This window comes from Megalopta genalis, chromosome 4, assembly GCF_051020955.1.
Source record: "Megalopta genalis isolate 19385.01 chromosome 4, iyMegGena1_principal, whole genome shotgun sequence".
Classification (NCBI taxonomy): Eukaryota; Metazoa; Arthropoda; class Insecta; order Hymenoptera; family Halictidae; genus Megalopta; species Megalopta genalis.
The window spans coordinates 8,624,497-8,647,397 of NC_135016.1; the positions used below are offsets into that span (position 1 = coordinate 8,624,497).

General features: G+C 41.9%; 3 protein-coding genes and 1 long non-coding RNA gene across 18 annotated transcripts in view; 1 reads left to right on the forward strand and 3 right to left on the reverse strand.

Annotated features, from left to right (window-relative positions):
• Nucleotides 1-2: 2 nt before the first annotated feature.
• On the reverse strand, nt 3-2,095 carry LOC143259391 (trypsin-1). Its single transcript, XM_076521242.1, has 4 exons — nt 1,994-2,095; nt 1,282-1,576; nt 767-1,082; nt 3-272 (listed from the first exon to the last, which is right to left on the reverse strand). Exons 1-4 carry the CDS (start codon nt 2,034-2,036, stop codon nt 114-116), a joined length of 813 nt encoding a protein of 270 aa, XP_076377357.1. The 5' UTR covers nt 2,037-2,095; the 3' UTR covers nt 3-113.
• Nucleotides 2,096-2,388: 293 nt separating this feature from the next.
• Nucleotides 2,389-9,899, reverse strand: LOC117225045 (carboxypeptidase B). Its single transcript, XM_033478355.2, has 9 exons — nt 9,668-9,899; nt 8,701-9,030; nt 8,535-8,634; nt 8,348-8,453; nt 7,679-7,840; nt 5,368-5,581; nt 5,055-5,270; nt 3,955-4,139; nt 2,389-3,031 (listed from the first exon to the last, which is right to left on the reverse strand). Exons 1-9 carry the CDS (start codon nt 9,865-9,867, stop codon nt 2,856-2,858), a joined length of 1,689 nt encoding a protein of 562 aa, XP_033334246.2. The 5' UTR covers nt 9,868-9,899; the 3' UTR covers nt 2,389-2,855.
• Nucleotides 3,941-6,252, forward strand: LOC117225069 (uncharacterized). The gene is made up of 2 exons (XR_004491404.2): nt 3,941-4,132; nt 5,074-6,252. It is a non-coding gene; the product is annotated as an uncharacterized LOC117225069 (long non-coding RNA).
• A 2,444-nt stretch (nt 9,900-12,343) lies between the features above and the next one.
• by (focal adhesion protein tensin) overlaps nt 12,344-22,901 on the reverse strand; it is a 309,556-nt gene continuing 298,998 nt past the window's right edge. For 14 of the 15 annotated variants that reach the window (XM_076521247.1, XM_076521245.1, XM_076521250.1 and 11 more), the window contains 7 exons: nt 21,255-21,598; nt 19,944-20,033; nt 18,151-18,259; nt 17,811-17,994; nt 16,974-17,339; nt 16,601-16,883; nt 12,344-15,936 (listed from right to left, as the gene is read on the reverse strand). In XM_076521247.1, the coding sequence (XP_076377362.1) occupies nt 15,777-15,936; nt 16,601-16,883; nt 16,974-17,339; nt 17,811-17,994; nt 18,151-18,259; nt 19,944-20,033; nt 21,255-21,598 (1,536 nt within the window). In that variant the 3' untranslated portion in view covers nt 12,344-15,776. The remainder of the gene's footprint in view (nt 15,937-16,600; nt 16,884-16,973; nt 17,340-17,810; nt 17,995-18,150; nt 18,260-19,943; nt 20,034-21,254; nt 21,599-22,901) is intronic. The other variant, XM_076521246.1, reaches the window with a different exon arrangement.

Sequence of the window (22,901 nt, forward strand, 5' to 3'; positions counted from 1 at the left end):
GCTTTTTCTTTTGTTTTGACTAAAATAGATGAATCATTTATTGTTATCGAGATGTGACAATTTTGGTAAGTTTAGGGTTCGATTGCAAGCGTGATGATGGGAGCTGGTTCTGCTTAGACCATGTGCTCGTTAATCCAGCTGACGTAGGAGGCGACGCGCGTGTAGACGGATGGCATGTGGCTGACACCACATGGCATCATGCCCCAAGAGACGATACCAACTTGGACGGCTTCGGCACCTTTTCCTTGGGCGAGTGGGCCACCAGAGTCACCCTTGAAATAAAATAAATAAGTTAGAAGACACCCTCAATGACACATCCTCGCACCACTATCTTCTCGATTGCTAAGTTTAGCTGCTTGCTAGTTACTCTAACCATTGAAAAAGGTTATTACCGTGCTACGATTCTTCACTTGATATCTCTGATTAAATAAAAAAAAGGGGAAATAATTTATTAATCATATAATATAATAATATATATATGTATATATATATATATTATATTATAATATATAATATATATATTATATTATATATATATTATATATATATATATATATATATATAATAAATAATATATATTATTATATTATATATAATATAATAATTATTAATCAATTAAAAGCGCGCTAAATGATTCAATTGAAGGTGCATCAAATGGAACAAACTGACGATGCTACGATCGAATTGAATTGAAAAAAGATGCACTAGCTGGACCAGTCGAAGGGACATCAACTGGATCGATTGAAAAAATCGAAAGTGAACTTACGGAGCAGGCAGAGACTTCTTTGTCAGCGGTTCCGCTGCAGACCTGGGTCTCGAAGAGTTCAGGTTGTTCGCCAGATGTAGGCTGGGAGGTGAGTTCTTTGTAGCATTCGTCGTTTCCAAGGATGGGTACGTTAGCTTTCTGGAGGAGATTGGGCAGTTGAAGTTTCGTGCTCTTAGAGACGGAGCCCCATCCAGAAAGGACAGCCTGTCCGGTTTGCTTCTGGCCTTGAGCGGGCAACTTGATGGGCGCAACCAACTTGTTCAATTTCAAGGGTGTCTCCAATTTCAACAGGGCAATGTCGTGTTGGGCGACGCCGCTGTAAGTTCGTGAAGAAACATGTTAGCACGCGAAGACCGGAAAAGTCTTAATTTTTATTCAAATGTCACTGAATTTCCTATCTACTGAAATTGCTACTGCGTTTAGGAACGGTATTGTCAAATTTTCAGCTAGGAACTGTCACGTCGATGAACGTAGGATGTTTCCACGAAGAAGAATGCGTTGCATAGTGGATTTACCCTTTGTATCCGCTGTGTACGGTAGCTTTGGCAACGTTGACGACCTGGTTGCTGTCTTCAGCCTTGTTCAAGTAGAATTTGCCAGCGACCACACGGAGCTTTCCAACCTTGAGGATACAGTGTCCAGCAGTGAGGACGTAGTTCTCGTTCAGGATGGAACCACCGCAAGCATGAGAGTAGGGCTTAAGTGATGGAATTCCCCATTCGATGGAGACCTGGTACGGGAACTCACCGGGTGCGGCGTCGACACCGTCGGTGATACGGGGGTTCAGGCCAGTTGGGACAGCCCAGCAGGCTGAGAACAACAAACGGAATTATGAGACTGCCAATTTCTTGAATCTCGAAATTTAGTTTAGTTTGTAACGTTGCCGACTTGGAAAATTCAATGTAGAAAGTATTATATTGAGCGGAAAAAAAATTAAATGAGAAAATATTAGAAAAATATTTAAAAAGTAGAGAAAATAAAAAATAAATAAAATAATAAATAATAAATAAAAAATTTGTTCTATAAAAAATATAGAAAAAGATAGGCAGAGAAATATTCACGGTAAGAACTAGTTGAAGAACAGGAGATTCAAGATAAACAAAGAAGGAGAAAATTCTTAGAAAGAGAGAGTTGAAGAAAGAGAAATTTGCCGAAAATTACGAGATGGAGGCGTTAAGTGCACGAGAAATGTCTGATGTTAATTGTAGCGAATTGCCGAGCTCTTACCCTGGAAGGCGAAGATGAAAGCCAGCAAACACTTGGTCAACATTGTCGTACGATGTGTTCTATGGAACTTGTGGTCCCATCTGGATACTACGATTTATATACGAATTTGCACGTCGATATCTATTGATAATGATAAATTGTAATCGATAATGGGACCACTCGAAGTTATTTTTGAGTAAGAAATGTTAATATTTCTTCAATTAGAGTCCATAAGTGGTCGTGATTATCATGGCAATATCGCGATTTTTTTTGTTATTTCTTGTATTGCCTGCGTGCGAACGATTGTATCGCACTGATTTTAAAAAACGTAGTGTTCGACTCAATTCTAATCCTCGATGATAGCTTAGCGCACCCTCAATATTAAGGAAGAATGAGAAATCGTTGCAATACCCACGCTCTTTTTTCTCAATATTTTATTCGACGATATTTTCGATGCCATGAATGCTACACAAATTTGCTTAAATAAATAAATTAGTCGCTTACACGGTACGGAGCGCAATCTATAATAAATTAGGATCGTCTCGGACACGCTATCAACAATTCTACTAATACTTTACAATATTTACAATATCAATGATGCATCATTTTAATAATTAAATTCGATAAATTGTCGGCTCGGGGATGATCCGAGATTAGGCGACTGAACTTTCAACGTGATATAAATAATCGGGCAATTAAGCGAAACGTAATTCAATCCGCGATCCGGATCGATCGGAATCTTATCGAGCCGAACCGATTGTAGACGGGTATAGTCGCTCGGATCAGATGCTTGTCGAATTTTATTTTCAGCCGAGCCAAAAATTGTACAAGACGTAGTTTCCTGTTTTGCACACGATTTGCGCTCGATTATTTTCGCGCGATTTCACGTGCTCGTAGTGACCTGCCGGACGATCGTTCGTATTCCTGCCCAAATTTCGCGCGCTGTCGGCATAATTTGAGATGCTGGAAGCAGAAATCCGTAAGTACCACGATCTCGAAGCTCCACGGTGTACGCATATTTTATTCCGGCAACGCCTTTCGCCCAGTCGTCCGAAGCTCCTGCAAATTAATTATCTAATTAGCATCTTATTCTTAGAAATAATGTTTATTCGATAAAGACTCATGTTAAGTTTCATTTAATTGACCCCAGAGGTATGTTCCATCGTCTAATTACATCGACGGCTGATAACGTTTACTTCAACTTCGCCGTCGTTTAATTACTTTTCAAATCAACTTCATTTGATATCTTCTGCCTTATCGCCTGTATTTGTCAAGGGATTTTCCAGTTACCGACGAGACGAATTATGTGATTTCGTTGACAATCGCAGGCGGTTCAATTGATGCTAAGCTACCAACTTAATGCACTTATCGTATCAGCAAGAAGTCAGAAATGTTAATTCTGCTCGACGAACATTTGACTTTCGATTACGATACTTATCGACGATTGCAAAGATGCATTTGTAATCAAAATCAGTATCAAGTCATTACGAACAGATCAATTTTATCGTAATTATACAGTGGCGACCATATAATTAAGGACACTTGAAAAACGTTACAACTTTTTCAAAACTGTATTATATGATTCGAATTTTTGTTTAGATGATAGGGACTAGTTTACTAGACAATGACTATAATACATTTCGTCAAATTTACTGCTATTTAAAATGACAAAAGTCTCTTCTTCAGAGAGTCCGCCAAAATGGTTCACCATAATGGTTGCGCCTCTTTTCCATTCAAAATAATTTTCGAATCAGTTCTATCTATAATTTGCATTCCAGTCTTGAAAATACGATTTTGTATCTTATCTTCGAAGAGCTCGATCATAAGAATGCGCGCTACGAGACTCATGAAGCGAATTATCAGTTTAATTAACCGATGGGTGTTCAATCCCACGTCGAATGTTATCAAACAAACCGGATAAAAATCTCGGAGCCCCTCCTATTTCCAGTTCCCATCGGTCGGCACCGTCGATATTATATTACCTGAGGTGGGATAGAGAAGGTCCGACGATGGACCCAGCTGATAATCGGTGCCGTGAACCTTCGAGATCGCGTTTATCGCTTTTTTAGCAGCGTTCGCCAGCTCCAAGTAATCGGATGGCTTCGAGTACGTGTATCCCCACGGGACCAGCCACATTTGCGAGTAGGAGTGCAGTGTCAGGTACATTCTGAAATCATCATTCGACCTGTCAACGTCGAAGTTCACTATTCTAACAGATTATAATATCAATAAATAACTAAACAATAAATTTCCCTAATTTTTCACTTTCTCGAGAAACCACGAGTCTCCATTATTTGTGAACAATGTGACGGATTTTATTTCAACTTCCATGCATCTTGTCACGGGCTTTCGTTGCTGCAAGAGGAATTTACGGATGGAACTTTTTATCATTCAAGATGGAAGAAAATTAATTTCGTATTTACGTTTTTACGTCTTTATTGGCAAAAATGGCTGGATAATTTTTAAATCGGTGGAAAGATTCGATGAAACTGAGAATGCTGGTGCACTAATCTCGACGCGTTAAAATTATTTAGAAAACAATCAAATGATGCTTGCATCCTACATCTTGCAATTCATGCAAACAAATTTAATTTTGCATAAAGTCCCGCAGTCTATTTATGACATCCGAAAATTTTGGATAATGATAAATTAATAATAATTTTAGTTTGCATAATGTTAAGTATGAAAATAGTATCACAAATCTGTACTTATGAAGAGTATAGTGATGTTTATGTAATAACTCTGTGTAATATTTGTGATGTAATACTTGTCTTTCGACTAATTTATCTCATGAGATATTTATCTTTTAGGCTAGTTTATCGAGCGTAATATTTGTCTTTCGGAGCCCATCTGATATAATACTCGTCTTTTGGTCTAGTTTACAGAACGTAATACTTATCTTTTGAATAAATCTATCCGATGCAATGTATGTCTTTTGGGCTAATTTATATACCTAATATAATAGTTTTCTTCTAGATTAATCTACTTAAAATAATATTTGTCTTCTGGACTGGTAAACCAATACAACACTTATCTCTGAACTAATTAATCGGACGTAACGTTCGTCTTTGGACTAATTTACCGAATGTTTTCTTTGTTAGCCAGGATATAATCAGCCATTGCCTGTGTTTCCGGCTCGGAGAACGCTCGAGGGCCAGCATAGGTCTCGTGACAAGGGTCTGAACTGGCCCCGCCCTCGTCCATCTCGCCCCAATGGTAGCCAAAGTTCCTATTGGGATCGACGCCCTCGCATTTTCCCCAGAACCACTTTGCATAGTGATTCACCAACTGCAGAAGACTATAAGGGGAGTATCAGTAAAAAGCCACGCACCATCATTTTCGCTCGACATTTTGTCCGACCATTGTCATATGTTTCAGAAATAAGGACATCGTACCGACTGTCCTCCTGCTCCTCCTCGTGATTGCTCCTCGTTTTTCTCCACAACCTGTCCCCGGTGTGAGTGAACTCGTAGCCATCCGGATTCGCGACAGGTAATATCATCCAGTCCGAATTATCCAGCAATTTCGTGTAGCTGACGTTCTTTTCGACCAACTGGCTCACGATGTAGGTCGCCACGGCGGTGCCGATCCATTCTCTCGCGTGCATACCTGCCGAATGTGTTGACAATTCGAGAGAAAAAAAAACGTAACGGTATAAGATCGAGGCGATGACTCGTCTCGAGCTGACATTTCGTAATGGACAATGATCCTATTCGAAGAAGTCGATGGGATTCTCTTAGCTACAAGCTTCTCTTGTTGATCTCGTTTCGGCAGGCCATTGAGGTCTGTTTTGCTTCATAGAGCGGAATAAGACGATCGCGAGGGAAAGCAAAAATGATCAGAGAGGGAAAATGAAGATTTGCTTGCCGAGGGTTTTAACTCTAAATTCCTATTTTTACTTCAAATTCATCTTTTTGCAAACCATATTAATCTCTCTAGGAATTGTATTCATCTTTTTGGAAATTATAGTCACCCTTCTGCACTCTTTTACAGGTCAAATTAACCTTTTCGCGAATCAAGGGCTTCTGCTTGGTTTTCGCAAACAATTTTAACAAATATAACATTCAACGTTGTTTCATTATTTTTATATTTTAATGTGTCTGTGTGAGAATTAACTTAAAGTGCTGATTGAATAGTGAACTTTATCTGTGCGAGTATTAGCTGCAACAGTATGATTAATAAAATGCATGAAAGAAGAGCTTCCTCAATAGAATTTGATTTTTGAAATGTTTTAATTAGGTCATCATCGAAGGTGGTAAAGAAGTAAAATGATTCTTGGACATTGTGGTGGCTTACATTGTTAAACAATACTTCGTGAAAAAGAGTATTTGAAATTATATTTATAATATTTCGCTACCATCAACATGAGTTTCATTTGCGAAAGTATGTATTTCACTTGAAAAAATATGAATATGATCCAGTAAAGAATGAGTTCGAAGTGTCATAACCAGTGATTAGAGAAAGAGAGAAAATGAAAAAGAGGGATTTTAGAAAAATATGTGCACTGATTTAGATCACTAATCATTCAGCATCCTAAAAATTGCTCCATTGTCCCCTTATCACGTTAACATCTGCGAAACGAAGCTGTTGGAAATTGATGTTTTCAAATCAATAGCCTCTTAAGATAATTGACCTACATCGGATCAGGTATTTCTACGGTGGAATGTACGAATAGAATGAGTTCTCCTCGATGAAGTCTTTGAATGTAGTCGATATATATATATATATATATATTATATATTATATATTATATATATATATAATATATATAATATATAATAATAATATATAATAATAATATAATAATAATATATAATATAAATAATATATTATATATTATATATTATATAATATATATAGTAATATTATATATATATATATATAGAGAGAGAGAGAGAGAGAGAGAGAGATGATTGTCGAATTAATCTGACGTCGTGTAGATACACACGGATATAAATTCTGATGCAACTTTGATTAAACTTGCACGGGATCAAAGTTCTCTTCGTAATAAAGAAATCAACACATCGATCGACATCGCAACACGCATAAATCCCCGCTGCACGTTTACGACCGGCATGAATTTCACGGATGACTTTACGAATCCCTTTCATGCATTGCGGAACGAGGACTATGCCACGCCATACGTGACGCAGAGGAAAAAAAATGAAAAAACATTGATACGCATCTAGAAAATATGTCTAGAAAGTGCATCGCGAAATGACTCTCATTTACTATATAGACTAACTTCGTATAAGAAAGGAAAAACTTAATATTTTACGAGTCACTTTTCCTTTGTCTTGATAAGCGAGTAATCGAAAACAATGATCGTGATATCCTATTATCGGTAAAAAGATTTTCTAACAACGTCCTTCGTCGTCGGCAAGTACCAGAACAATCTTCGGAGCTATCTGTTCACCGACATACAGTGAATTTCCAACAAGGAAACCAGTTTCCATTCCCGCAACAGCGGGAACTTGCACGCCGAGATGGACGCTTCTTCATTTTATTATGCAGAGAAGACGCTACGTAAATCAACGAGATTTCAGCGGGAATAATAAAGATTAGGATTTCATGTCAAATGCCGCGCTCTCGGTTGCCGTCTGAATAATTTCGCGAAACCATCGGCGAATTTCGAGCACGTACTTCTATTTTTCATGCATTCCTCTCGAATGTTCGCGGAGATTTTTTGGAGGATCTAGGACTCACCGGCGTCTATCCACACCGCTGGCTTCGGATGACCGTCTTTGCCCGGACCGGTTGAGATTTTCACTATTTTGATCGGCTGGCCCTCGTAACTGTGCCCAATCGTCGACATCTCCACCATTTTTGGATACCTGAGCGACAGATATTCCAGGTATCTCGTGATATCTGGAAAAATTGGTGTCAGATTCTCTTGAATCGAATTTTTATCGTCGAATTACAAATTATGTTATCAATACGCGAATTTTATGCATTTATGGCGAAACAGATTAGAGGAGAAATCGAATAATTTCTTTCTGAATGATAGAGAAATTATAACTCATGTTATTACATAGTGTAAGTTGTGCATTTCTGGCAAAAATGATTGGAATGAACCGAATCATTTCCGTTTTACTGACAGAAAAATTATGAATTATGTTATCAGTAAACCGATTTTGTGAATACATGCTAAAAACGATTAGGACAAATTTGAAACAGTAAAGAGACGAAAGGAATGTCAGAATCTAATCTGTCGTTTCACGATTTATAACAACATTGCTAGGAATTTTATGATGATAACTTTCTTCTAGCAAATTAATAAAATACAAGAATCGCTTGGATTAAAAATCACGGCGTTAATTAAAGTTGTTCGCACTTCGAAATTAGGTTACCAGACCGTAATGGAGAATTAGTTACCTGCGTATCGATGGTACCGTTTCCAGGTCATGCTGTGACCCTGAATATTGACGAGGTCATCTCTCTGCTCCTTCGACATCTTCGGATTCTGGTGTGCTATAGTTTTCTACCGCCAAATCGAATTCCGTGTAAATTAATTAAAAACTACTTCTCGATCATCTCGTTACCACTAGAAAATTATTCTCACCTGTAGATCCGGTATCAACACCTTGAAATCGATGCCTCTGTCTCTTAGAAATATTTTCAGATCGGCAACCAGGCCTGGAGCAACGACTACGTCCGTTGACCTAGAAACATTAACAATCTCCAAGAAGCAAATTGTTCCCAGAAGAACAATGAATCGTTTTACGTACTTGTTATAAGATGGCTGCGTCCAGAACCTGATGTCTTCCGGCTCAGCGTCCCTGAGCTCTCTCAATTCGTTCACCTGACCTTTCGAATTCGGGTACAGCCTGATTAGATGATAATTTCTATAATTGATTTTCGTGGATTTTGCTTTCGGAACTCTCTCCGAACCGATGATGCTGGACACGATGGAACCGATGCCGTTGGTCACTACGGCAAGCATCGACTCGATCATGTCGACGAAAGAAAATCCTCTCCCCGCATTCCTGGCAGACGATGATCCAGATCCCTCCGAGAAACTGTTCGTTTCGTTGTAAACACTGTCCTCTTCCTCGCATCTGCAATTACCAGTGTCTTAGTTCCTCGAACACTTCGGAACTCAATTGTAATTATGTTTTATACTATAGTACTTTTTATTTATAAATCTCACAGTGTCAGCTTGAGGATCTTCGAAGAACCATTTTACATTTAAACGATGAATTCTAGATCATAGTTACTTAATATTCTGAGTCGTGAATGAACAGCGAATCTCTCTGAAAATTTTCGCTGTTGTGTCTTATAATTAGACTGCGGATTATTGTGCAAAATAAAAATTGTCTAGGTCAATCGTGGGAAACATAAGTTAGATGAAAATGACGTTCCTCATTTTATAATTGTAACAAGTTAAAAGCAATTCAATAACATCCTCAAATTCTCATAATGTGTTTACAGTTTCGTATTTGATCTACGAATTTCTGTCACAAATACATAAAATCCGTGTGTGGCCTACTTATTATTATAATATATCCTAATTATTATTAGGAGAAAGCAAAGGTGTGTTTCAATGATCGACAGACTCTGTACGAAATTAAGCTCAACTGTCCAGAAATATTTTCATCGCATTAGGAATTATAAAAAATCAGTTCAACTGCTTTGATGATTCTAGTATAAAATCTTTATTTAATCAAAGATGTAATAATTTGATGTAAGTCTGACCTATCTGTGATTAGATCCTCCTCCTCCTTTTCCTCCTCCACCTCCAACGGCCAATCCTGCTCACTCTGAACCGAGGAATTAAGTCCTGCTACGAGATATTCGAAGTCACCGCGCTGCGGTCGAGCATCGATTAATTTCGACGAAAGAACGATCGACAAACCGAACGCGAGGCACAAGATCGACTGGACGCCGACAGCCATGATCGGCCTGGATCAGGCCAGGATATGCGATCGTCTCGAAGTCACCTTGTTGACTGTTCCCGTGGTCCGCAGCCGGAACCAGTCTCGGGACTCGTTGGTCGTAAACGTATGCGAAAAACGACAGTTTCACTGGTCTGCCCCACGGGCCCGGCTTACGGGATTTCTGTATGGTATTCAGTACTCGGGTTCTTCACCGATCTCTAAGCTTAACCGGTAGCCTAACAGAGTCGAAAGACGTCGGACCGATAGAACACTATCCTACTTTCCTCCTCGAAATGAAACCACTTTTGGGTCAGTTCGTTTGTTATCCCAGTTACTCGGTGTTTACTTATTTTGATAGGATCTTTTATGGTTGTGATATATTGGGTACAGTTTATTGGCAGATGTGTGAGAGAACTCGAAAATGTTGGGTTGGGACTGGTCGGGAATTTTTATTGGGACCGAGTTAGGTTCGCGAAGATTTTAGGGTACACTAAGTTCTCCATAATTGACGCGTGGATTGTACACAAAAATGGACAATTTGGGAAGAGGAGAGCCGGTCCTCGCGGCTCGTTTTTATAGTTGTTGGCAATCGGTAATTATAAAATCGAATAATCGTATCTCCTCTTCTCAAATTGTCCATTTTTTTGTACAATCCGAGCGTCAATTAGGGAGAATTTACTGTGCTTGATTGTTTCGAAACTCCTGAGAATATTCGGGAAATCAAAGAAATAAATATTTTATAATTATTTTATATTATATTCCCATTCCATTTTCCAAATTTTCGGGATTTATTATACAGCTTTATTATTTAGAAGTTATTGAAATGATTGAGACGAAAGGCACGTTCATCATTTAACTCGTCATGCGACGAAAATCATACCCGAAATATTCCACGAGATCGAAATCATTTAATTAATGACTTTATCACATGAAATATTAGTTTAACTCTTTTGCATTCCACGTCAATTTCAATACCTTCGAGTACATTACAATAAAAATGAATTTTCAAAACTAGTGAAAAATTAGTGTCACTTTTCAGTATAATGATCTACTTTATTACCTTATCTCAATTTTATTCTAACATCATAGACTATAATTGAGATTTCAAATTCACGCTCGGGCTGCTCTATTAATATAAAATACAGTGAACCTTGTTAATTAAAAAATTTTCCGAGTCCTCTAAATTGCATCATTAGTATTCTCAATATTGTTCCCAGTTCTGAAAATTCAGTTCAACAATCGCTTTCATTGTATCAGAAAGTGTCTCAGATAAGAAACGACAGTGTGTCTCACTTTTTAGAAAGATTCCAAATAAATTAACTCTTGTTTTCTGGGAAGCTAGAACGATGAATAATGGATCATCTCTGGAAGGTTCGCGAGTCACGCAAGGGAACGCACGGAGCGGAAAAGTTTCAGCCACTTATCACCACGGCGCCTCATGCTCCTTTCATTCTTATTCCGTTAACGGTAATAGAAGTAACACTGCCACTTACCGCGTAACACGATGCCCAAGTTCCACTCTTCTTCATTCACGTGGAACAGAAAACCGAGATGGCGACGAGCTGCCAAAAGAATCATGCAATTTTCTAGTCACTCTCGTTTTCGTCGCCGGGGATGCTGCCACGTGTTACAGGATGCCGCGTGTATTCGCTGATTTCCAGGAAAGTGTGCGAGTTCCGACGTTATATTTACGAAATTTTTATGCAGCAACATTTCATAATACGGTCGAAAGCAAAATAAATGGGATTGAGACCACTTTTCAGTAAAGATGTAGTCACTTTCTTAATCTAAATCAAGACCCGCATCTAATGAGCTTGTGATTCTGTTATTTCTTACTTGGAAGTGAACGTAACACTGAACTAAATGGTTCAGTGGGTTTCAACTAATTAATATACTTTGTTGTCAGTATTAATATACAGGGTGTTCCACAATTATTTTAACAGCCGAAAATGAGGGGTAGCTGAGGTCATTTGAAGTGACTTTTTCCTTTGCGAAAATGCGATCTGCGGCTTTGTTTACGAGTTATTAACGGAAAACACTGACCAACGAGAGGTGACACTAGAAAATTAAAACGGCCGTCGCGCTTAAATTACTTACTATTTCGGGTCCGTAAAAATTAGTAAATATTCTTCAGACGTTCTAAAGTAAAGGTGAATTGCGTTTTTCTGAAAAATATTACTGTTACGTAGTAAAAAAAGAATCCGGACAGTTCTTGCTTCATGATTTGTTCAACACTTCGAACGCGGCTCGAGTCCGTCCCGACCATCTGTCAAAGCCTCGTGCTGCGGGCTCTCGAACTCCGCGCCGTCACCTCTCATTGGTCAGTGTTTTCCGTTAATAACTCGTAAACAAAGCCGCAGATCGCATTTTCACCCACTAAATGTCATAAATGCATAGAATTCGCATTCGATAAAACGTCCAGTAAATTCATCATCGCGGTGACTTTTGATTACGCGCTCGCTACGGGTCGGGGTCAAAGGACACACAGAGGGCATACGCTGCGAATATGGTTTATTACGGTTACAACTATAAGAGACACACCGTTCCGGCGTGCAACGATACAATTATTGCGTGAACGTACGTAACAATAGAGCGTAAATAAGTAATAATAATTAAGAATTATTATAATGACTGGTGTTAAATTAATGGTTACTCGGTTAGTCAGGTTTCCACGTGTACGAAATGATACATACGATGAAATGAGACAGGGGGGTGGGGGGGTCGTCGGGTTTCACGAAGAGAGATCGGTCCGGCAAACCGTCGTCCACTAAACTTACCGAATTCATCATCGCTTCCGAGTATACACATCGAATTTTGACTAGCACAGTGTTCCAGCCGGTAAACCCTTCCCCGATACGTCCTGCGATCATCGTCAGGAGTCTCGGGGAACGAGAAACAGGCGGAAGATGCGAACCGATCCTCCCCGGACCCGATAGAACGCGAAAGAAGAAAACAGCTGCGACGAGAGAAGGAGACATCCTCCCCTCGCCGCGGTATTGTCGTAATTACATGTAACAATCTTTCGTAATAATTGACTGATTACCGTCGTCCCCGGCGCAGGGATCCTCCTTCGTCGGTTCCGCCATCTTGGGTGCGAAGGACGTCGCTCCCGAGGACGATTCATTAAATGGCAAGAACCTACGTGGCTGGGAGGGGTTATCAAACGAAATGACGTGTACATTCATGTACGTTTTGTGTGTATGTGTCTCTCTCTCTCTCTCTCTCTCTGTATGTTTGTATGCGTGCGTCTGTATGTGTGTATGTAAACGATCGTGTAGGTGTGTGATGTTTCGTTTATCTGATGCACAGCGTAAGAAGGAGAGGCGAACCGACTGCGATCACCATAAGATTCCTGTGACGCTGAAAGTTTACTTCCTCGAGTTCCCGCTAGAGGCGCTGGTGAAACATCGGTGTTTTAATTTATTTTTGCATAACTGTGGTGCTGTTAAGATAGCGTTACTGTAGTAGCGCACACGATGGAAACTCTCACGGATAGTACGAAAGTTTCATAGACCACCTAGCGGACTGTGTCAGAAGTAAACCTTTAAGGTCACAGGTCGCAGGGACGAAGTCGCTTCATCTCTCCTTCTTGCACCGTGAACGTCTCGCTACTCCTCTTCGAGTATCGTTTATTTTTTGTTCCGTCACGTTGACACCTGTCGAGTCGAATTCATTATCGATTCGTCCTCCACCTCCTCCTCCTCCTTCTTCTCCTTCTCCCTGAACGCTGCCTTAACTTCGCTGCCATAACTCCGCTGCCGCTCATGGGAACGTCACACGTTCCCATTGAAACCGAGGCGTCCTTTACCAGCTCGCTTTTATTTACAGTTATTTATATAGCCGCTAGGCTGCGAACCTTATGCGCTATAGCGTCATAACTGTTGCTACAGTTCCATTTCGATTTCGATCGGAGATTGGCGGGTATCGTTTGCTTTGATTGCTGATCACGGTTTCTACGAGTTCGATCGTTGTACCGCGCATAAATGGTTCGCAGTCTAGCAACAACGTGTCACGATACCATACATTAACCGGAGGTCGGCTCCGCAACGACGTAACATTTCTTCGATAAACATTACTCGAGAGTCCCAAGGTATAACGCGGTAATATTGTAACATACATATGGATTCAACTATCGTTCGCATACGGTGCTGCGTACGTGAATGCCGCGAGTACGTGTGCTTTTTCTTTCTTGCTTTTCTTTTCTTTTTTTTTAATGGTTCTCCTCTCGCTATTCTTCTTCTTCATTCGATTAGCATGTCGTTCGTTCGAGAGACGTACTCGTTTTGATTTCCGCGCGGCGAACACGGTCGAAATACTCAACTAGGCCTACCAACTATCGGTATGTTCGCGTGTGCATGTCGGTACGTTCGCATAATTAGCTTTCGCGCTCGAGGCGAGGCGTGACGATGCTGCCTTTCTTCCTTTCTTTCTTTCTTTCTTTCTTTCTTTCCCTTACTTTACTCTCGCTCGATCCGCCGACCGGTGACCGGTCCTTTTTGACCCGTGCTACGTTTGCACACCGTCGTTCAGAAATATTTAAAACACTCGATGACTTTTACTGATTTTATAGCATTCTTCTTACAGGTTTTATGCTTCGCGTCAAGTTCAGGGAAACTGTACTGAATTCGTATCTTTCGTGATAATGTTTAAATTAATTTTTATACAGACAGAATGTTTTAACATGCATTGATAATTGTATAGTTCTGGTAGCTCGAATTCAAGTGTTACAGTTTGATAAGAAGAGCGTGGGTGTAGAGATATTTTCAGAGTGCACATTTAGAGACAGTCTAACTGGAAATACACTCATCTGGCAACGTTTTATCTCGCAAGAATTTGCAAATCAATTTCACGTCACCGTTTCTTACATATTTCGAAGTTCTTCAAGACGACCAAGTTCTATTTCATTGAACTCAACATTAAGACAGTGTAATTACCGTAAGTAATCACAGTATGAACATGATTATTACATGAACATCACACATCTAACTGTAACAGTCGCAATCACGCGAATTTTTCTATTTTTCAAACATCTCTGAACAACAGCGTCCAGGATCGGTTAATAAAACCGTGATCTCGTGGGTCGTAAGTGACCCGGGACCGTTCGTGGAGCAAACCGCGAGCTCGTCGAATGGCAGTCGATCCTGTCCGCTCAGAGTCTGAGAACCGTCTAGCCTAACTAACAAAAATGCACTTGACCAAACGAGGAAATCGAGGCGAGGAAGGCTATTAGAAAAGTACGTAAAAAGTGATGGAACACGTTCAAGCCTTTGGATCCTGCTCACGTGTCAATGATGTATAGACAGTAAATTTTTCTTAATTAAGTGTAGGCAGCTGGGGATCTCCTACCATTCGGACGCCGACGTGCATCGTCTGTGACCGTCCAATACGAACGTGGCGCGTAGAGGACGACATTACGGGATTTTAGGACAGTACTAAAAAGTAAACTCCCCATTAGAATTCACCGGAATCCCATAACAATGAATAGAGTGGCGGCGAAGCGCCGCACCGTCACGCCCCTTCCCCGCGTATACATTTTATATTACTCTACTATCCTCTACGATAATTACCAACAGTTTAACGATCTCCGCTCTTAACAACGTTCTCCTTCCGAAGCGTGTGACGCAAGGATGGAATCGAGTTTCCTCCGTGCCGATCGATCCCTACCGATAAATCGCTACTGTATCGGAACACGTTCATGCTCTACTGACTCGATTCTACGTTCCACGAAATGCATGGGAGGCTTCCAATCGGAAGCCGGCTACACCGTATCCTGTCGCTGGGTCCAGGATCTTCGTCGAGTCGATGGATCCATTCGAATCGCGCCGATGAAACGATTCCGCGATTGCTTCTCGTATTCCCGTCTGTGGTCTGACGATGGGATGATCGTTGCCAGAGATGGATGGACGACCAGGACGACCGTCGATGGTCTAGACGATGTTGGCCTTGGACATCGAGCTGCCCATCATCACCTTGTTCACGAAGTTCACGATCGCCATTGCCGGCTGCTCGGGCTCCAGCTCGGCGAACACGTGGCACTGGTTGTCCGACTTGTGGGCGGGTTTCCTTGCCACGAACCCGAAGCATCGGCTGGAAAATTGATTGCTCGATAAGGGGGCTGGATTCGTCGAGGTTCGAGACATTAGGGCTTTACGTTTTGGTTCGTTGAAAAATAGAGAGAGGAACTTATTTAGTTGATTGTAGAATATTTAGCATTTTTAGCGGTTCTTATTCGATTAAGAAGATTGCAGTTCCTCTTTTTGGAGGATATCAACGGTGAATTGATCAATTGGAGTCGCGCAGCGAATACTATTGGTGTCCCAGAACTGCTGTTACACGCGGAAAAGATTTCTGAAGTGATTTGAAGTAACTCTTTCCTCAGCGAAAATGTTCCACGTGGCTTCGTTAACGAGTTATTAACGAAACACACGGACCAATGAGAGAGCGACGCCTAACCTTGACGCCCCGCCTCCGCGGCCAATGCCGTGCCGAGCTTGCTATCGCGCTAGCTGTACTCGCTCTCCAATTGGTCCGTGTTTTTCGTTAATAACTCGTGAACGAAGCCTCGACCAACAATTTCGCTAAGGAGAAAGTTACTTCCAATTATCTCAGGAATCTCTCTTGCAGCAAAGTGGCCCTGTAGAAGCAAGGATTCGGGCCATAGTATAATATAACCTTGAAGAGGTCTATGTAGAAACGCGGAAAGAACTTGAACATCTGAATGGACAATGGACCTAGCCTCTGGGGAACTTACTGAGCGCTAACAGGTCGTCCCGTGTCCTCGCTGGAGAACTCCCAGGTGCGTTCTTCAGTGTCCAATCCGCAATAGCTGATGTTGTTAGTGGGATAATGTCTGCGGAAGAAAAGCTTCCTGGCGTTATCGGTCAGCGTGATCCCCTGCGAGGAGACCTTGAAGTGAACGATGGTCGCAGTGGGCAGTGGTTTCTGATCAAACATGGTTGTGACTGCTTTCTTGATGGCCTGAGGCCCAGTTAGGGACTCTGTGTCCATGGTGAAGAGGTAAAGAACGTTGCAGGCTACGAACAGTTCCACAAATCCAGTCAAGCATACCGAATCACGCACAGACGCGACGCAATGTAAACGATCGATTCTATAAATTATCTCACCTGCACCCTGTATGAGCCACTGCTGAGCGCTGTTAGCACCTGGAGAATCGAGAGCTCTGGCTGCGGCTTCCGGTTCCGGGAGCAACAGCTGGCAAGGCAGAGCCATCGCCATTAAACTATGCTGGTAAACTAACGCCGACAGGGAGCTGAACACTGGCTCGTTCGCGCATCCCTTTAGTCGAACGCCTCTCGAGGTTGGCTCGATCAAAAAGTGCCTAACCAGCTCGCTCGATGGGTCTCTTGGGCTACTGGGCGCTCCTGGAGGCGGGGTAGCTACCTTCAGGGCTAGGCCGAAGGCTCCTGGGAAGGAGTTGCTGTCTCGGACGACGAATGTCCCTGGCGCTGCGTCCTTTAGCATTGAGATTGCTGCAGACATTACATTCTTCGTTAGGATTTAGGTTGGTTGCCTTGGGTGCCAAAAGCTTCATTTGTCTGTGAAAGCCCTATTTAAGCCCTATCTTAGCCCTATCTAAGCCCTATCTTAGCCCTAGTCTTCACCAAAGATTCAATTCGGACAAAAGGAACTCTACTTTTATTATTAAATGGACATCTTAACAATGAACACTGCTTATTTCGTCGCTAGTAAATCTATTTCATAGTCTAAGTTTTTCTCGCAATCCAAGGAGGTGTTATTAGCGAAAGCCCTAATTTATCGACAGATCAACCTTCAGAGATATCTGATTCGATCGAACTAATCGACATTCTGATCATCAAAAGTACTTCTTTTCGGCTTTGCTTTCTCCACCGAGCGAAACAGTACTTTAATCAAAAGATCGTCGCGGCAGCCTGTCCGTACCTGAATAAAAAGAAATCAAAGGAGTACGAAACTGAACCCACCTTGCTCCCGAGATATGTTAGGCTTGTACCAGATCCTGCTGGTGTCGCGCACGAACTTCACATTGGCATCGGCTACTTCTTGGGGCTCGGTGTTCGAGTGAACGCTCGACCGTCTCGAGCCATAATACTGAACCTGAGGAGAGGATTGGCCGCCGCTGTTTATGGACGTGTACGAGGCGGCGCTCTGAAACGCAACAAGAAATCAACGCCCGTATTTGCATAATCGTGTTCGCTCGCCAAATTACGAATAATGAAATCTTTTTTGAAAATAGAGGACCGCGCGGCGTGTTCCGGCCGGACCGGTTGCCGTTTCGGCAAACGAACGCGGACGGGCACTCACCTTCGGGCTTTGGGCGAACTCGATGTGCGTCGGTGTGCCGGGGCTGCGTGAGATGGTTTGCGACTGCGACATCGTCGACTCGTTTATCGGAGAAACAGATCGGTCCTTGCTACAAGGAAACGGTCGCACATGTAACGTTATAAAGTGGGCCTCGCGGCGGGATCGTTCTCCGTGCAGACAGCCGCGGTTCTTGTGTAGGCGTGTGTTCGTCAGGTGACGCGTGCAAAGTGGTGTACGCCGTGAGAAAACATCGGCAACGTGGTACAAACAAGAAACTAGAGATAGATCGAGAGGATCGGAGGAGAAATATTGACACAGGAAACAGAGAAACGTGGAGAGAGAAAGAGAAAGAGAGAGAGTATACGAGAAACAGGAGGATAGAGTGTGAATGATAAGAGATATATGTGTGATCGAGCGAATGAAAACTTCACTGACCAATTACAGTGATCGTTTCGTACACGTATATACAGAATCGCGTCGACGGAAAATACACGTCGCTGAATGTTAATTGGTTGCTGTTGACGTTAGAGGCTTGATGCCGAACATCGACGCCTATTTGTACACGTTTCAGTCAAGTGCTTCCTGGATTCTTTGCGCGGATGATGCAGACTCATGACAGTATGCTCTTTCCAGTATGGTACACGATGCAAAAAGCTCGAGCTTTTGTTAGTTCGACAGGTGCAATACACACAACGACGAAAGTGACGCGGTCTCCACTCTTCGTTTCTATCTTACTGCTGCAAACTGGTGCAACCGCATCCGCCGGTTTCCCAATACGTTTACTACTTTTCCGATAGCAATCGTTGCATCCCCGGAGGATCATTGCGAATTTTATGCGTCGATTCCAAGGAATCGAAGTCGTCGTTCGGACGAGCGTGTACGGGCGTCGAATTTCGTTTAACGCTTTGACAAAATTTCGTAAAGCTGCTGCACTTTATGCAATCAAATGAACATTGACAGGTTCAGTTTTGCGGTATCAATTGCTTTCTGAACGTTCGGACGTTCTACGGAGCTTGAAGGGGTAATCTAGCGTCAATTTTCGAAAAACTTGATTTTCTTAAAATTCAGAAGAACAGCTGATTGATCATTCATATATTTACATATTATGAAATATACAAAACTTTAAATGTATTTTTCTCGACAGTGTGATTTCAAAATAGTGACCATAATATTAATTAGACTTACACAGTCCGTATAGCAAAGGCAACTCAAAATTTGTATCTTTTACATATTTTTAAAAAATCGAATTTTTTAACTTTATCTGACCCAAAAAATGTATAAACGTTATTTAAAAATGCGTAAATAAATCTTGCAAACATTACTACAGAAGTTGTTATAATGTCTCCGTAACAAAAATCACAAAGAAAATTAAACTTAAAAAATCGCGATTTACCTTAGAATATCCCCCGAATAAAATATAAAAAAATATAACAGATTGGCGTGAAAATTGTCTTTCGAATCTAGACAAAGAATTCGGTCGTGCGGTTCGTCAAAGCGTTGAAATTCGGGAACGCGAATGTCAGCGCGTAAACATTCGATGCGGACATTAATGAAGGAATTTACATGCGGACACGAAATATCAAATTCCGTGTAACGCGGTGTAATTGGACGGCAGGCGGGATGCAGTTGCGATTCGAGTGTACCAACACACACGGTTAGTGGCACGACATTAAACATTCACGACGCATCGACACGGGATCGACGCGCGCTTCTGATCGCGGTACCGATCGCGGTGGTACCGATCGCTCAGAAACGGACAGTCGCAAGTCCCAGTGATCTCGGTGATATATTACCTATAGTCGAACGACGCCGATTGGTTAGTGAGCGGCCATCGTTTGTTATGCGTTTGTTTAAGTGGCCCGCTTGCCGGGAAACTCAAGCGTCTAGAATCACGAATATCAATCTGCGTCACAATCCTTGTATCTCTGCCAGTGCTCGGTGAAATATAGATAGCCTAGAATCGTCCGCGGCAGCGGAACGCGAAAATAATACTCTTAACGCGAATGTCTGTCCACGTGTCATCGTTTTAACTGCTCGAACGCCCGTATTCTCCTCTCCCGTCCTTTCAAACATCATCTTTCTCACGTTGTCAAATCGTCGGGAAATTATTTCGAGCTTAGCCTTGCACTTGCGGATGCACTGTGATTCGTCGACATGTTTACCAACAGGTATGATCATCAATAACGATTCGTAATAAGATTTCAGTTTCGATGTCATTAAATCCGGCTGACAAATCTTTGATAAATTATCTCGAAGTTACAGCCTCGCGCTCATAAATAATCGATGCTCTGTCGAATTGCTCGAGAAGAATAATTAGACTCGGAATTTTATCAATTACGAAGTAAGATCATCAATAACGATTCGAAATATAATTCCCGTTAAAAATTCCTCGTTCGAAAAATCTGCCCGGAGAATCTTCGATAAATTAGTTCGAGCTTAGCGTCGATACTGCAAATGTTTCCTCTCAATCCGTTAGATAATTCGGAAGAAAATTCCAGTTTCACTGGGAACTTTCACGAATTCTAGACAAGGTATACAGGTTGTCCTAAAAATGTCTCGCAATCCGAAAATGGCGGGTTCCTCAGATCATTTGAAGCAACTTCTTCCTTTGCAAAAATTTTCTCCGAGGCACCGTTGCCGAGTTATTAACGAAAAACAGTGACCAATAAGAATCGAGTACAGCTGACGCGAGGCGGCCCAGCCAACCAGCGCACGAAGCCCAGTTCCGCTCACTGGCTCGGTCGCCTCGCGTCAGCCGAGCTCGCCTCTCATTGGTCACTGTTTTTCGTTAATAACTCGTTAACGGTGCCTCGGAGAAAATTTTTGCAAAGGAAGAAGTTGCTTCAAATGACCCGAGGAACCCGCCACTTTCGGATTGCGAGACATTTTTGGAACACCCTGAATAAATAAATTAGCAACATCCTCTCTACGAACGGTCCTCGGTAAATAAAGTTCGCCACGCTGTGCCGCTGTCAATTTGTGTCAATTACACTGTAAAATCAAGTGTCACAGGGCTCAAACGTTATTGACTCGGAAATTCGGGGGTGTCATCGGGGCTCGATAAAACATGGTCGTACAATCGGGACAACAACATGGTCGCTCACCTCTGTGTTGTCGGACTCTTGGGAGGAAGCCCCGATTCCTTGGAAACGTCTCTCCGTTCCTCGATGTAGATCGTTCGCTCGCTCGCGTAGTTCCCGACATTGTTGTTGTTGTTGCCGCCCACCTCATTGTTGACGTTGTTATTGTTGTTCAGGTTGTAGCTGGTGTTCGACGTGACGTACGAGCGGTCGGAGGCGAACGTGACCGTCGGCGACGAGTTGTTGACGTACGGGGTCCGAGGATGGACCGGAAACGCCGGTGTTTGAGGCCTCGAGGCGCTGCCGACGACCACGCTTCCGGGACTGACGCTCCTCTCGGTCCACGATGACGCCGAGTCATTGTGGGACTGTGAATTCACATCGTTCTTTCATTCGCGAGCACTCGTCTCCCGCGACTGTTACGGTTGCACAAGAATAGGCACGCTTCTAATCACTTTGTGCGGTCAGGCGAAGCGGGGCCAAGCGAATTGGAATTTCTAATCAAACTGTGCTGACTAAATCGAGAACTGTGCATCGGGACGGTCAGGTTGATCGATGATAAATTTTGCTACTTAGACGATTCCGATCGTTCTTCGAGTTTCTACTTGGCGACGATTTTTTGCTGTAACGAGTCTTCTGATTTCGTATATAATGTGAAAAGTATGAACGTCGTTGAATCGAAACTAAATTTGATTCCTCTGTCATAAAGATTCAGGAATTATATATATATAATATATATATGAAGATATACGAGAAATGGAGAGTGTTTCGTTTAATTGGAGAAATTGTCGACGACGAGCAATTTGCTAATTAACGTACAATCGCCACCGGAAGTACATGTTCTCATACTTATTCGAACGGAATAACTTTTTCAAAATTGGACGCAATGACTTGGATATTTTCGAGATGTTAGTTTACTAGACAATGAGGAAAAAAAGTTTGTAAGAATTGCAATTGATTGGAAGGACGAAGTCGCTAAATTTCAACTAACTGCAATTTTTGCAGGCTTTTTGTTACTCGTTCTCTAGTGTTCTAGTCAGTCTAAAATCTCTACGAAAGACAAGTCATTTGTCCCAGTTTTATGAAGATACTGTTAATAATATACAGGGTGTTCGAAAAAACCGGCAAGGAGGTGATTCTACATGCAAAAATAAGTCGAGAAAGAGGAATAACATTTTGTCATTTAAGGCTCCGTTTGCGAGGAAACCGAGTTGAAAGATGCGTCAAATTCGCTTGTAATATGGCGATAAGTAGAACTGGCATACCATGACCAGACGCGCCAGTTGATTCCTATTCTATACTATTACTTTCTCAACCTAATTTTTCCCAGAAACGGAGCCCTAAATAAAAAAACGTTATTCCTCTTTCTCGACTTATTTTTGCATGAAGAATCACCACCTCGCCGGTTGTACCAAAATTTTCCGAAAACCCTGTACAGATAACAAACTGCATCTTTATCTCCAAGTACATCACTTTCATTTCATCGTTCCTACAATCAGCGAACCAGACTAATGCTCGCAAATGAATCGAATAAAATGCTCAAAGAACCCTCTAAATTCTATCAACGGACCCGACGAGCCCAAGAGCTCGGCCAAGAATCCCCAGCTTAATCAGCGACGCGGCACTCGGCGAAAGCCGAACAACCTAATCCAATTGGACCAGTGTTCCCTG